Source organism: Rhinopithecus bieti, unplaced genomic scaffold (assembly GCF_001698545.2).
Source record: "Rhinopithecus bieti isolate Rb0 unplaced genomic scaffold, ASM169854v2 scaffold_31842, whole genome shotgun sequence".
Classification (NCBI taxonomy): Eukaryota; Metazoa; Chordata; class Mammalia; order Primates; family Cercopithecidae; genus Rhinopithecus; species Rhinopithecus bieti.
This window is the reverse complement of record NW_016813497.1, coordinates 77377-91006: the sequence shown is the minus strand read 5'-3', so window position 1 is coordinate 91006 and position 13630 is coordinate 77377. Positions and strand designations below refer to the sequence as shown.

Here is a 13630-nt window from a genome sequence, read left to right as displayed (position 1 = left end):
TCAAAATGTTTTAGATTTTGGAGAGGTTCACATTCTGGGTCTTCGGAAGCGTTTCGGATTTTGGGTTTTTGGATTTGAAATGCACTACCTATATTTACAGATAAAAGGAAAAGGAATGATTTAACACCAAAACCATGAGGGACAGCAGGCTTGAGAAGTGTCTCCAGAAGCCAGGTTACTGTATGAGACTGTGAAGGTGGTACTTATTTTGGGGGCATGCTTGGAAGTCAGCATTAGGAGGCCACCAGAGTCTTAGCATCATTTCAGGAGCTCTCCCTGGGTCACTTAGCCGTAGCCAAGCCAGGCAGCTCCCTGGTCTTCTGGCGGTGAGCTCGTTTCCATCCATCGAGCCTACCTGGCCTCTGTTTGGAATGTGAGTCCCTTATTTTTCATCAGACCTGGGCCATGCCCTCCTTGTGCTTCTCTGTACCCCCTGTTCCCCAGTCCAATGCTGGGCACCCAGTCAGAGCCGAGTGTTTGTCGGGTTGACCTAAGTCAGGCTGTCCTTGTGTAAGCTTAGCTTATTTGAAGTTTTAGCTGTTTGCAAGTCTTTTGAAAGCTTTGGACAATAACTCTGGAAAATACACAGACTCGCCTATCTGAAATTTGCATACATTTCAGGGTGTGGATCCCTGAAAGCCTACTGGGAATCCGAGTCCAGGACCCTGGCCAGTACTGCTGCTGCTCAGTGGTCATGGCGACACTTGCGGTGCTCACTGTGTGCCAAGCGCATCATTTCTTCCATCTCTCTGAGAGTCAGCTTCCATTATCCCCATTTTTCTGGAGGATAAGATGGAGACCTTTATAGGGGGTTAAGTAACTTGTCCAGGGTCACACAGAGCTAGGGTGTGACTGAACCCTTGGATCCCAACCCAGGCAGTTGGATTCTTCACTGGAAGCATCCTAGGCGGGAGGTTACCCGTTCTCCCCGAACCAGCAGGTCTTCCATATTAGCAATTACAAACTCCTTGACCCCACCTTGGCAGGAAAGGCTTCTTTTTTTCCCGAGACAGGGTCTTGCTCTGTTACCCAGGCTGGAGTGCGGTGGTGTGATGTTGGCTTACTGCAGCCTTGACCTCCTCGGCACAAGCGATCCTCCCACCTTAGCCTCCCAAGTAGCTAGGACTACAGGTGCGTGCCATCATGCTCTGCTAATTGCTGTATTTCTGGTAGAGACGGGGTTTTGCCATGTTGGCCAGGCTGGTAGGAAGGCTGCCTTATATTTAACCCAGCTCTCTGTTCTGACCAGTGTTGCCCATGACGCTCATGTCCTGAGGTGGGCAGTGTCAGCCGCCTTGGGTAGGGCCGGGGGCTCATGGGTGGCCACCAGCCTCTGCCTGTTCTCCCAGAACCTTCTTCACCATTTCCCCTCCCCTGCAAACAGCAGAGAGGGGAGCCAGCCCCTTTCCTCATCACATTGCTTGTGTCTGCCTGAGCTCCTCTGTAGTGTGCTTGGGCCTGCCAATATGGTTGGGCCACAGATGAACACAGGCTTTTCTTTTTCGGACTTTCTGCAGGCGAAGCTGGTCCGGTACATTTGTAAGCAGAGGCAGTGCAAGCTGAGCGTGGCTCCTGGTGAGAGGACCCCGGAGCTCAACAGCTACCCCCGCTTCAGTGACTGGCTGTACACTTTCAACGTGAGGCCGGAGGTGGTGCAGGTATGCAAGCCGGGGCTCGGCACAGGGATAGGCTTGAGGGGCCAAGCAGAGGGAACACACACAAACCCAGGGTTGATGCTCTCTACTCTTGAGAAGGAGGATGGGGAGGGACAGCAGCAGCCAGGAGGGATCCAGGGTACATGTGGCTCCAACAAGTGTCCTGGGTGCTATTGCCTGATGAACTAGGGCAGCCCCACGCTGGGCATTGATTTGTTCATCATACTTACAACAGCCAACGTATCTGGAAGCACTGGCTGTGTGGCAGACACTGTGTTAAATGTTTCTGTGTTTCGTAAGACAGATAATCTCACTTCTCATGAACTCCTACAAGGAAATTACTGTCATTGTTGCCATTTTATACTTGAGGAAATTAAAGCACAGAATGGTTAAGTAAGTTGTTTAAAATCACACAGCTAGTAAATGATAACCTTGGAATTTGGAAATGAGAGTCTGAATTTAGTTTAATCTTCTAACTGCTACAATATGCTGTCTTCCTTCCATCGTTCTCTCTTCCTGTGTGTGCAGCCTACCCACCTGCCAGCCAGCCAACTAACCAACCAGCACACCCAGAGTGTGTACTGTGCCAGGTGCCAGGGGTGCAGGTCAGCTGTCATGGAGTGCAGATTAGTCCTACTTGGCAGGCGTGGTTCACCCAGTCAGATCTCATAAATCTACTTCTATCCTAAAATTAAAAATATTGGCTTTTGCTGCTGTGTAAAACGTAGCATGAATTCATTATGTATAGATACTTTGGAAACAGAGAAGGAAAGAAATCACATACATACTCCTAACACTCAGAAAATCTATGATCATTAAGGTCTTTTTTTTTTTTTCCTTCCTCTCCGCGATATGGAAATCTTTTAAAAATTTCTATCTGGACGGTCCTGTAAGGTAGTCACAAGCCTCATGATTGTCAAGCACTTAGAACATGGCTAGTCCAAATTAAAATGTGCTATAACTTCTTTCCTTGCTCTTACCAGTGTGGGCAAGGCCCTGTGGCTCTCCCCCAAGGCACACTGCAGACCTTCCTGCCTCTCCCTCCCTGCCTCCAGCACCATGGTCCAGGCCACTGTCACCTCCTGCATAACCTCTGCAGCGGCACCTCACCCCTTGCATTCCATTTTCCACCCAGCAGCCAGGGTGCTCACCTAGAAAGGTGACTTAGATCCCAGCCTTTTTCAGTGCTTCCTGTTTCCTTCAGAATGAGTGCCAGATGCCTCCCTTGATCTGGCCTGTCTCGCCGCAGCTTGCTCACCTTCTCCTTTGCTCAGTAGACTCTGACCTTTGCACTTGCTCCCCCCTTCCTTGGAGTGCTCTGCCCATGACTCATCCCTTGAATGTTTTTCTGGTGTTGAGTGTTGTCACCGCCTCCAGGCAGTCATGCCTGATGATGTGATCTAAAGATCACCCCCTGCCCATCATTCTTGCCTGCACACCTGGGTTTATTTTCTCAATGACACCGACTACTTTCTGGAGTGACCTAACTGATTTGTTGTCTGTGGTCTGTCTGCTCCCCCTGGGATGCGAGCACCATGAGACAGGGCTTTGCTGTTTGGATTTGTTTGCCACAAAATCGCCATTGAGTGTTGGGCCCAATATGGCAGTTGGCTTGGTTGCGGCAGATATAAAAATAAATACCCCTTTATTTATTGAATAAGTAGATTTCATCATGACATGGGAGATGTCTCCAATAGCCCAGGGTTTGGCCCCGAGTGGGTGGTAACACAGGTGACTCTTAGCTCTGGCTTTCAGTTTAAGTCCTGCAAGAGAGGCCAGTGTAGGGATCATAGCCCCAAAGAACCCCCTTCCCAGCTATGCCTGTCTGCTATGAGTCACCTCCATGAGTCACCTGCCATGAGCCCTGGGAGAATTGGTGCCCCCAGGGGAGATGGCCCTCTCGAGGAAGGCTAGGGCAAGTGCCCCAAAGATTTCTTGGGTGCAGTAGCACTCCCCTCTTCCCATGCCAACGTCCTTTTCATTCATGAAGGACTTGTCCTGCCAGGAGCCCAAGCAGCACTTTCCTGGGAGGCCTCTGCTGTCTGATTATTGAGCTGCACTGGTGGCCACAGTGGGGTCCTGGGGCCCCTGAGAGCCTCTGGGTTCTTTTGCCTCAAAGTTGACACAGAGCACATCTGGCGTGTCATGATGGGTGCACTGATGTGTTATTTAATTATCCCAACACCCTGCTTAATAGAGACCATTTTCCCCATCTCACAGTTGAGGAAGCTGGCACTCAGTGGTACAGAAACTCACCAGGGTCCTAGAGACACAGAGGAGCAGAGCCAGGTGCCCCTCCACACCTGACACTGAGTCCTCTGTCACCAGGGTCCCAGAGCCAGAGAGGAGCAGAGGTGGGTGCCCCTCCACACCTGACTCTGAGTTGTTGGTCTCAACCACTTCTCTCTCCTTCTTGGAATGCCTGGATTCAGGCACCTGGCCAAGCCCTTTCACCTTCTGAAGCTCCAGTCTCCTCCTTTTGTGAAATGGGAATAACCCATGTGCTGCTTGCTGGCACAAGTAGTTGTGAAAGTCAAGTGCTTAGAGGCCGGGGTGGAGGAAGAAAAATTAACAATTTCCCACCTCTCTCTTGCCCTCAGCTGCTGTTAATCCCAGGTGAGAGCCAGACCCAGGAGAGGCAACTAGAGAGGCCTGTACACAGGGCAGCTCTAAACAGCCTCCTGGGGAGTGAAGGAAAGCTGGAATCGGCTGACTAGAGGCAGTTTTCTGAATCAAGAGAGGGAGCGGGAGTCAGCCCAGAGCTTAGAACAACCAGCCTGACAGAGCTGGGCCAAGTGTCCTCCTTCCATCCCCCAAATTGGTACCAAGTGTGCCCTCCCCAGGAGGGCCAGGAGGAAGTGAGGCTGGAGTGGATGGGGAGCAGAAGGAGGGTGGACTGGGCTGCAGGAGCCTGCTGGAGGTACCTGAGCCTGGCAGCTTTCTTCCTGGGCTTTAAGAACCACAAGGAGCCATTAGCTGCTGTCACTACATCTTCCCCAGACTCTCCAGAAACCCCTTCTCAAGATTTCTCTTTTTCTTCCTCCCAGATCTCATGTCAGTTCCTGGGCTGTAGCCAGAATATTCTAAAGCCTAGAAAGAAAAGGCTGTTTCCTTTACTAAACCCAGCTTCAGCTCCTACAGACTGGGAGAGGGCTACCTTGGTTCAATTCTACCTCTGGGAGTTCCTCCTTGTACGTGCATGGAAGCCTAGTGATAGGGTAACCCTGAGTTAGAGCAGCTCCCCAGGGCTTGGACTCCAAGGGCTGGCCCCAGGGGTATGGGTCTATTTTATTCTGTTTCTTAACCCAGACAGTTGTTTGGACTCTGACTCGGTACCCACTGCCGCCCCGACCTCTACCCTGGCCGTGATGGATTCTGTGTGCTTTCAGTTGGAATTGGCTCTATAAGTTCTGCCCATCAAAGATAGGTGCAGTATTCAGAAGCCAAAGTTCCAAACAGCATTAAAAACCCATGCCTTTCAGAGAATCTTTTGACTTCTTAACCCATTTATGCCGGAGGTTGCACGTTTTTGAATTTTTGCAATCAGACCTTGGCGATGACCTTGAGCAGTAGGATATAAATAACTCCCATGTGCTTAGCATTCCAACAATGGAACACTAGGCATAAGTGAGTTGTCATCTAAAACAGGGGTCCCCAACCCCCGGGCCACTGACAGGTACCAGTCCACTTGGCCTCTTAGGAACCAGGCCACACAGCAGGAGGAGTGCGTTTATAGCTGCTCCCCATTGCTCGTGTTACCGCCTGAGCTCCACCAGCTGTCAGATCAGCAGCGGCGTCTAATTCTCACAGGAGCACAAACCCTGTTGTGAACTGCGTACGCGAGGGATCTAGGTTGTGTGCTCCTTGTGAGAATCTAATGCCTGATGATCTGTCACCATCTCTCATCACCCCCATATTGGACTGTCTAGTTGCAGGAAAACAAGCTCAGGGCTCTCACTGATTATACGTTATGGTAAGTTGTATAATTATTTCATTATGTATTACAATGTAATAGAAATAAAGTGCGTGATAAATGTAATGCACTTTAATCCTCCAGAAACCATCCCCCACTCCCTGTCTCTGGAAAAATTATCTTCCTTGAAAGCAGTCGCTGGTGCCAAAAAGGTTGGGGACCACTGTTCTAAACCATTGTTTATTTTCTTAAATAAACTTTTTACTTCGGAATAATTTTAGATTTACAGAAAAGTTGCAGGGATGTACAGAGAGTTCTCGTATGTACCCCTCACCCAGTTTCCCCATCATTAACGTTGTCATGACCAGGGTGCCTTTGTCAAAACTGAGGAAATGACACTGGTATATTACTATGAACGAAACTCCAGACTATTTAGGTTTCACCAGTTTTTCCTTCACTGTCCTCTCTCTTTTCTAGGATGAATCCGGGGCACCACATGGTTTACATTATTTTGATTTGTCATGTCTCCCCAGTTTCCTCTGCTCTGTGACAGTTTCTCAGTCTTTCCTTATTTTTCATGACCTTGACACTACTTTGTTTTTTGGAAGTGAGCCCTCCCTTAGGATTGGGGGGTATGGGGGGTAGGTGGGTTAAGCTCCATCTCCTCTGGGGGTATATCTACACAGATTATTGGGAACTTTTCTGTAGGAAAGAATTATCTTTTCTCTTCCATTTATTTATTCATTCAGTCATTTATTTATATCAGTATGGGCTCATGTCTTTTTCTTTTACACATTGGTTTCTAATCCAATACTACATGATTTTTTTTGTTGCTCAAGTTCTTCCAGCTTTGGCCATTGGGAGTTCTTGCAGGTTTGTTCCTGCATCCTGTGACATGCCTCATCCTTCAGTTTTGTTTGGGGTGTGTGTGTGTGTGTGTGTGTGTGTGTGTGTGTGTGTGTGTTGAGCACTTCCTTTGCTTTCTGATACTATGGTATGCTGCAGCCCCCTCTTTTTTTTTTTTTTTACTAACCCCACTTCTAGAATCAGTTATTTCCCCAGGGAGCCTGGTGAGTCATTTGCTCTGCTTTGTTTTGTTTTGCTTTTATTATTTTTATTTTGTAAAACTGTGTTGAAATACACATAACATAATTTACCATTTTAATCATTTCTAAGTTTACAGTTCAGCGACATTAAATACATTCACATTGTTTTGCGACTGTCAACACTGGAATGTTTTCATCTTCTCAAATGAACCATTGGCTTTATTAGAAGCAATTGTCTTTCACTTTTATTTTCTTCATTTCATTTTTACCCCCTATGATAATAAAGACAATTGCTGCATGCCATTTCCCTGAAGCCTGCTCATCTTTCTGGACATTTTCTAGCCCTCACATTCCTCTGCGTGTTGTCTCTTTTGTACACATGAGGTCAGGCCAGACATTTGGTTCAGGAACCTGCTCTTTCCCCTTAATGACCTATATTGCCATGGTTACAAGCACTGCTACCAAGAACATCTTTGTGCACTTGTGTATTTCTACAAGGAAAAAATCCTAGAAGTGAACTTGCTAGGCTGGATTTTAATGAATGTTGCCAAAGTGTCTTTTAAAATACAGTAAGACAATAAAAGCAGTCTTTTCCTTCAACAGTTATTCATTCATTCATTCATTTATTTTGAGACAGGGTCTTGCTGTATTGCCCATGCTGGAGTGCAGTAGTGTGATCCCAGCTCACTGAAGCCTCAATGTCCTGGACTCAAGTGATCCTCCCGCCTCGCCTCCCAAGTAGCTGGGACTGCAGATGTGTGCACCATCACACCTGGCTATATGTATTTTTTAATTTTTTTGTAGAGACAGGATCTCTCTATGTTGCCCAGGCTGATCTTGAACTCCTGGGCTCAAGCGATCCTCCTGCCTCAGCCTCCCAAAGTCCTGGGATTACAGACGTGAGCCACCATGCCTGGCCTGCTCAACTTTTTAATGAGACTCTCATTTCAGGTGTACCTGGAGATAGTAAACTGCATGTATACCTTTTCTAAACTTGTACTTGGCTGGGTGGTAGTTAAGACCCCCAGCTCATCCCTGTTCCTGTCCTTGTATGTTTCCCAAGAAATTGCGTAGGTCTATGCCCACAGAAGAAGACTCAGAGTCTGAGGAGGGAGCAGCGTCCCTGGGTGTGTGGAATGGTCAGTGTGGTGCAGGGCCCAGATTCCAGCCTGCCCTAGTCCTGCCTCAGGAATCCCTCTAGGGTGCCCAGGCCTTTATGGGTTGGTGTGGCCTCTTCTATGTCCAGAGGACACCTGTATTTTCTCCCTGGCTGTCCTGACTTAGTGCCTTAGCCCTCCTGTTGTTTAGGAAGCTAGAGAGCCCCCAGAGGGCCAACAGGAGAGCCTGGCTCACACAGAGGGGGAGGAGTGCTAAGGTCCTGCCAGTGCCTCCATGGGACAGCCCAATCCAGGTCTGCAGGGGAAGAGACTTCCCTTTGTCAGGCTTCAGGAGGGACCTAAAACCCAACAGGATCTCCAGAAGCCTGGCCCAGGGGGTGGGGATAGGTCCTTGGGGGTTTCTGTGGGGCAGCTGGTCTGGCTTGGAGGATATTAGAACTGGACTCTTCTCTGCCTGACCCTGAAGTTTGGCCTGGAGAGAAGTCTCCTCCAAGGTAGCTCAGACTGCAGAGATTGGCACCCTTAAGGAATAGTTCCCCGTATGTGTGAGAGACGTTGGACCAAAAGACACCACCAGCATCAGGAGGAGTCCTGGGGGGGATAGAGGAGGCCAGGAAATCATTGCATCTATCCCCTCTTTCCAGGCAAGAATTAGACATAGCACACTCACTTGGCTGCTGGTGCCCACTGTGGTGGGCACTGCAGGGAGGTAACCCTGCCTCCCAGAACCACTGTCCAGTGGAAGCAGGATGGACCTTCATGGCCGTGGCCATGGTTGACCTAGGCAGGACCTGAGATCCTATGGGTATCTAGAATGGGCCTATCTGCCTTTTACACAATGTGAGATCTTGGGCAAGTGACTTCATCTCTCTGGGCCTCAGTTTATGCATATGAGAAATGACAGATTAAGTGACAATGACAGATTAAGTGACCTTTTAAGTCCTTTCCTCAGATGGCTGCTGCTTCTGGACAGTAAAGGAGCCTAGAGTAGGAGGAGTTCTGTCAGGTGAGGTGGTTTGGAGAGACCATGTGGACCTGCACCTTCCCCAGAACCCTCCAGATGGTAGCTTTGCCTTGCCTCTCGGATGTGTCTGCCCTCCTGTAAGTTGTATACCGTGCTCTCTTCGAGGTGTTTCATCATGTGCTTTTCCCACTGGCTCCTGTGTAATGTTTGTGTGCAGCGGTTGGAGCTCTGCCACACAGATCATGGGGTGATGTTTTTACTCCTGTGCCCTCTGCCCCTGAGTCAGGCTTTTCTCCCTTGGATTTTGGGCAAAGCTTCCTTGTGTGTCTTCGCCCATTTTTTTTTTTCCTTTAGCCCACAGAAGATGTGATCAGCTATCCACTGTTACTGAGAGATGGGAGTTTTAAAATTTTCAACACCAAACAAGTACAGAAGTGTTAGAAAGCAAGCAAAGGCCCTCCTCCTCTTCCACTTCGCGGGGGTAATACCTTGTTAACAGGTCGGTGGGTGCATCTGCCAGACCTCTTCATGCATTTTATAGTCACTTAAAATGATGTGCAAATTTACTCCCTTCTCTCTTTTTTGTTTTGTTTTGTTTTGTTTGCTGAAATGGGATCATATGATAGATATCATTTTGCAGGTTTTCAGTCTTAACGTCATCTCTGTTACCCACAAAAATTCATGTTACTCTTCTTCAACAGTAGAGTAGTAAGAGATACAGTTTCTTCAAGGTGTGATATGAATGCCTGTGTCTGAGGGGTACCCACCTGCTTACATACACACGCACACAGTGACATCAGGCATCTTGGTGGTTCAGATGACTCAGCACCTGAACGAAGATGAGAGCCCGTGCCAAGAAGAGGCTGGGTGCCCAGATGTAATGCCTGACACATGGGAGGCCCTGGCAGATACTTACTGGGTGAAGGAATGTACCGAAGTCACTGCAGGATAGAGGTCGGGGATGCCAGACTTGAAAACAGGTCTCTTTGAATATCTGTCTGTCTGTCTGTTTTTTTTTTGCTTTGGAAGGGAACAAAATCCATGAAGTGTGCCTGTTTCCTTTTGCTAACCTGGCAGTGCTGAAGGACCCCAGCATCTGTGCAGTCAGTGTCTGAAGATGATCTGCCCAGGGCTGCCCCCTGAGGCGTCCTGGGGGAACTGTGTGTGGTGGGATTTGTCCCTTCGGTCGCTTTGAGTTCTCTGCTGACCTTGACTCTTCATGGCTTCATGACTAGGACTTTGATTTTTCCCTGAGGAAAACACATACACACATCGTTTGTGTGTGCAGCCATCTGTGTGTATAATCTCCTCCTTCCTTTACCATATTGCTTTCCTAGGGGCCATCCCTGCAGGGTTATCTAAATACCATTTCAGCTTTTGTCTTTTGGTTGGATAGTGTTTGTGGTCTTAAAATTTCCAGGAAATAATGCCTTTTCTACTAGAGGAAGAGAGAGGGGATAGACGTGGATGTGGTCACACAGCACGGCAGCTGCATTTCCAGGTTCTTGGTGTGGCTGAGGTGGCCCTGCGTGGGTTTCTTTCTGTTCCCACCTGAGTCAGATGTCAGCCCTGTGCAGCTCCAAGCCCCCTCGGTGCTGCATGTCTGACCTTTGGCTCCTTTTTCTCTGTCTGTAGATGTTGGAGACAGAACTTGGACGATGCCTCCATATGTTTGCCCAACCATTAGACCTTCATCTAGAGCAGCCCTGTTCAAAACGTTCTGTGTTGTCCATTCAGTGTGGCAGTTACTAGCCACATGTGGCTTGGGGACACTTGAAATGTGTGTAGTGCAACTGAGAAACTGAAATTCACGTTTTATTTTATTGTAATGAATTTTAATTTGAATAGACATCTGGCTATGACTGCATTGGCCAGGGCCCTGTGGTGAGAGCTGGGATGCTGAAGTCACCTTCCTCTGCCCCAGGAGTGCACAGACTGGGGTGAAACAGGAAGTGAGAGCCCCAGATGCCCTGATGGCTCCAGGATGGGATCTGTTGTTTCCAGTGGGCCGACTCGTCCTGGGTAGTCAGGGAAAGACGGATGTCCAGGAAGGCAAGAGCACACCAGGCGGAGGGGACAATATCTGCAGAGACCCTGAGGAGGAGGAAATCAGAGTCATCCTCATCGGAAGCGCATGAGGAGGAGTCTGTGAGGAGGCTGGCAGGAAGCCGGGGTGGATTCCTGCAGCTCTCCCTGTGTGCAGTGTAGGGGTTGGGGCTCCTCTTGGGGGATAATGGAAGCATGTGTGAGAGAGGGGGAGGAATTCCAAATGAACATTAGAATTGTTTAAAGGAAAATAAAACTCCTACCAAGAAGGCTGCATTCACATGGGAATGGGCTGAGAGTGATGGGGTGAGGAGTGCTGCCTCCCTCATGGCTGGAGGGTGGAAGGGCTGGGGATAGGAAATGAGATGGGAGCGATCTCAGAGGCAGGGCCCTGCCCCACTCCCGGTCATTTGGAGTCGCACACTGTGGCTGTTTCTAGCTGCCCCCTGTCCCACAGGTTACATCTAAAAGTCACAGCTTCATGTTCTGGCTGCAGCTGGGGAAATGATTTCAAAGCCTGCTGGCATGGAGCCATTCTTTTTTCTTTAGCAATTTCCCGGTTGGAAGTTGTTGAAAGGAAGTGGCAAGCGCTGCCTGAGCAGTTCTAGCTGGGAGAGGTGGGTGCTGCAGAGTCTGGGATTCCAGGGTGAAAGCCACAGATTCCCCTGAATAAGCTCTTACTGCTGGTGGTTCCTGAACTGAAGATGCAGGCAGATCTGGTAAGGGGATTTTTGTTGTGATCCTGACTGGGCATGTTTCTGTTTCCCCTCTCCTCTATCCTTGCATTCCTGTGTTTAAGACGAAGCCTTCTCCCAGGGATGGGAGAGAAAGCTACCTGACTCCAGCCACCATTTTGGTTTCCCAGTGGCTGAGGGTGGCTGGAGCTCTGTGTGGACACCAGGAGTGTAGGCTGTATGAGGCAGGAGGATGTGTGAGACCTAACCAGGAAAGCGAACCCGTGTTTGGCTCCTGGGGTGCAGCTTGAGTCGGCATGACTATGGCCCTCATTCCTAGCCTCTCCTTCCCACCCCTCCTCCTGTCCGCCCCACACTCTCTCTTTGAGAGCCAGAGGCCCAGCTGTTCTTACAACCTTGCTTTTTGGCAACTGGGAGCCTCCCCAGGAAGCAGCACACACCCTCACCCAGCCTCCTGGAGGGATCTGTGCTGATGTGTCAGCCCAGCAGCACAGGGCTGCCTTGGTACCAGCCCAGCGGGGGCTGGGCCACACAGCTCTCCACTTAGGATGGGGAAATGGAGGCAAGTGGTGGACTGGCATGCCTGAATCACCTAGCCAGTCAGGAGAGGAGCTGAAGTTGGAACATGGAAGGAAGGGGCAAGCTACAAGGCCAGCATTGTATAGATGTTATCCTGTTTCATCCTTATCACTAGGGCAGGAGAGAGGGAGATCTGATGATCACCTGCAAGCTGATGGCAGGATGAGGATTCAAACCCAGGTCCTTGTACTTCCTTCTCATACATAATTTTGTCATCTAATATCTTACCCAGAATAGCGTAGTCTGGGGCTACTGTATGGTATGTAGTTGTGTAAATGAATTGACTGCCTCCCTTTGTGTGTGTGCGCATGTCTCTCTCTCTCTCTCTCTCTCTCTCTCTCTCTCTGTCTTCCCCCCTCATTTCTTCTTTCCTTTACATTCACTAGTTACTCATAGGCACCCATTGATCACTTACCTTTTGCCTGCTACCTTGATTAATTATCACAGAGGATTAATTGATGAGCAAAATAGTCTGTCCTGGACGCTTACCTCTAGTGTGATGCACATGTCTGCAAATAACCAGGGTGCACAGCTGACTGGTGGCCCCAAGGAGCGGGGAAGGGATGAAGCATGGTCAGATACAGAGCTGAGGTCCTACTTCCATTCAGTTATTTATTCACTCACTGAGTGTGTATTTAGCACCTGTTGTGTGCTTGGCACTGTTCTAGGCACTGACCATGAGTTCCTGTTCTTCTGCAACTGGCAGACATCACTTTCTCCAACAGATGAAGTCATTAATTTTTCTGATCTTGAGCCAAAGGTACCCACTTTTCAGGGTAGGGGTTCCCCTGGTTTCATGAAATCTGAAAACTCATGAGCATGAATGTCCCGCTTAGTCCTGTACTGCTTGGTATTTGTTTGTCTGTTGTTTATTTGTGGCAGGGTCTTGCTCTGTCTCCCAGGCTGGAGTACAGTGACTCTATCTTGGCTCACTGCAGCCTCTGCCTCCCAGGTTCAAGTGATTCTCCTGCCTCAGCCTTCTGAGTAGCTGAGACCACAGGAACGTGCCACCACACCCAGCTAATTTTTGTAGTTTTAGTAGAGACGGGTTTTTTCCATGTTGGCCAGGCTAGTCTTGAACTCCAGTCCTCAAGTCCTCCCAAAGTGCTGGGATTACAGGTGTGAGCCACCAGGCCCGGCCTTGCTTGATGTTTTTCATCAGTCCTCTGGATTTCTGGGCTGCCAAGTCCAGTGAAAACTGACTAGACTAGAAGCACCATGCTGGCAGGGACCTTTCTATTTCGTTCACAGCTCTATCCCCAGTGCCTGGCATGTGGTGGGTGTTCTTGTTGAATGACTGGATTCAAATAACATTATCCAAAGAATTTTGGTCTCTTGGGCCAAGGCATCTCAGGAGCTCTCACCTGGGCCAGTGAAGGTTGCATTACAAGGATCTTTGGGGAGGGTGAAGACGAGGTGGCTGCTGGTGGCCTGCCAAATCCCAGGGCTCCCAAGCTGCCTCGGGCTTCTGTTGGTAACAGAACTTGAGCAGGACTGTGTGCCTGTAGCCCTGCCATGAGATGGCTTTGGTATTGTGTGGGCCTGAGCCCCCTCTGGGGACTACCTGGCTTCCGAATGGTCAGCTTGTGTTTGTTCCCACCTCCTCCTAGGACC

The 13630-nt window shown here is 49.2% G+C and overlaps 1 protein-coding gene across 9 annotated transcripts in view; it reads left to right on the top strand.

The window, feature by feature from the left end:
- KSR1 (kinase suppressor of ras 1) overlaps positions 1–13630 on the top strand; it is a 177509-nt gene that overhangs the window by 100891 nt on the left and 62988 nt on the right. For 7 of the 9 annotated variants that reach the window (XM_017848537.1, XM_017848541.1, XM_017848536.1 and 4 more), the window contains exon 2: positions 1518–1658. The exons of 1 other annotated variant lie outside the window; for it this stretch is intronic. In XM_017848537.1, coding sequence (XP_017704026.1) covers positions 1518–1658 — 141 coding nt within the window. Of the gene's footprint in view, positions 1–1517; positions 1659–9195; positions 11462–13630 lie in introns of those variants that run through there. One more of the 9 variants, XM_017848543.1, reaches the window with a different exon arrangement.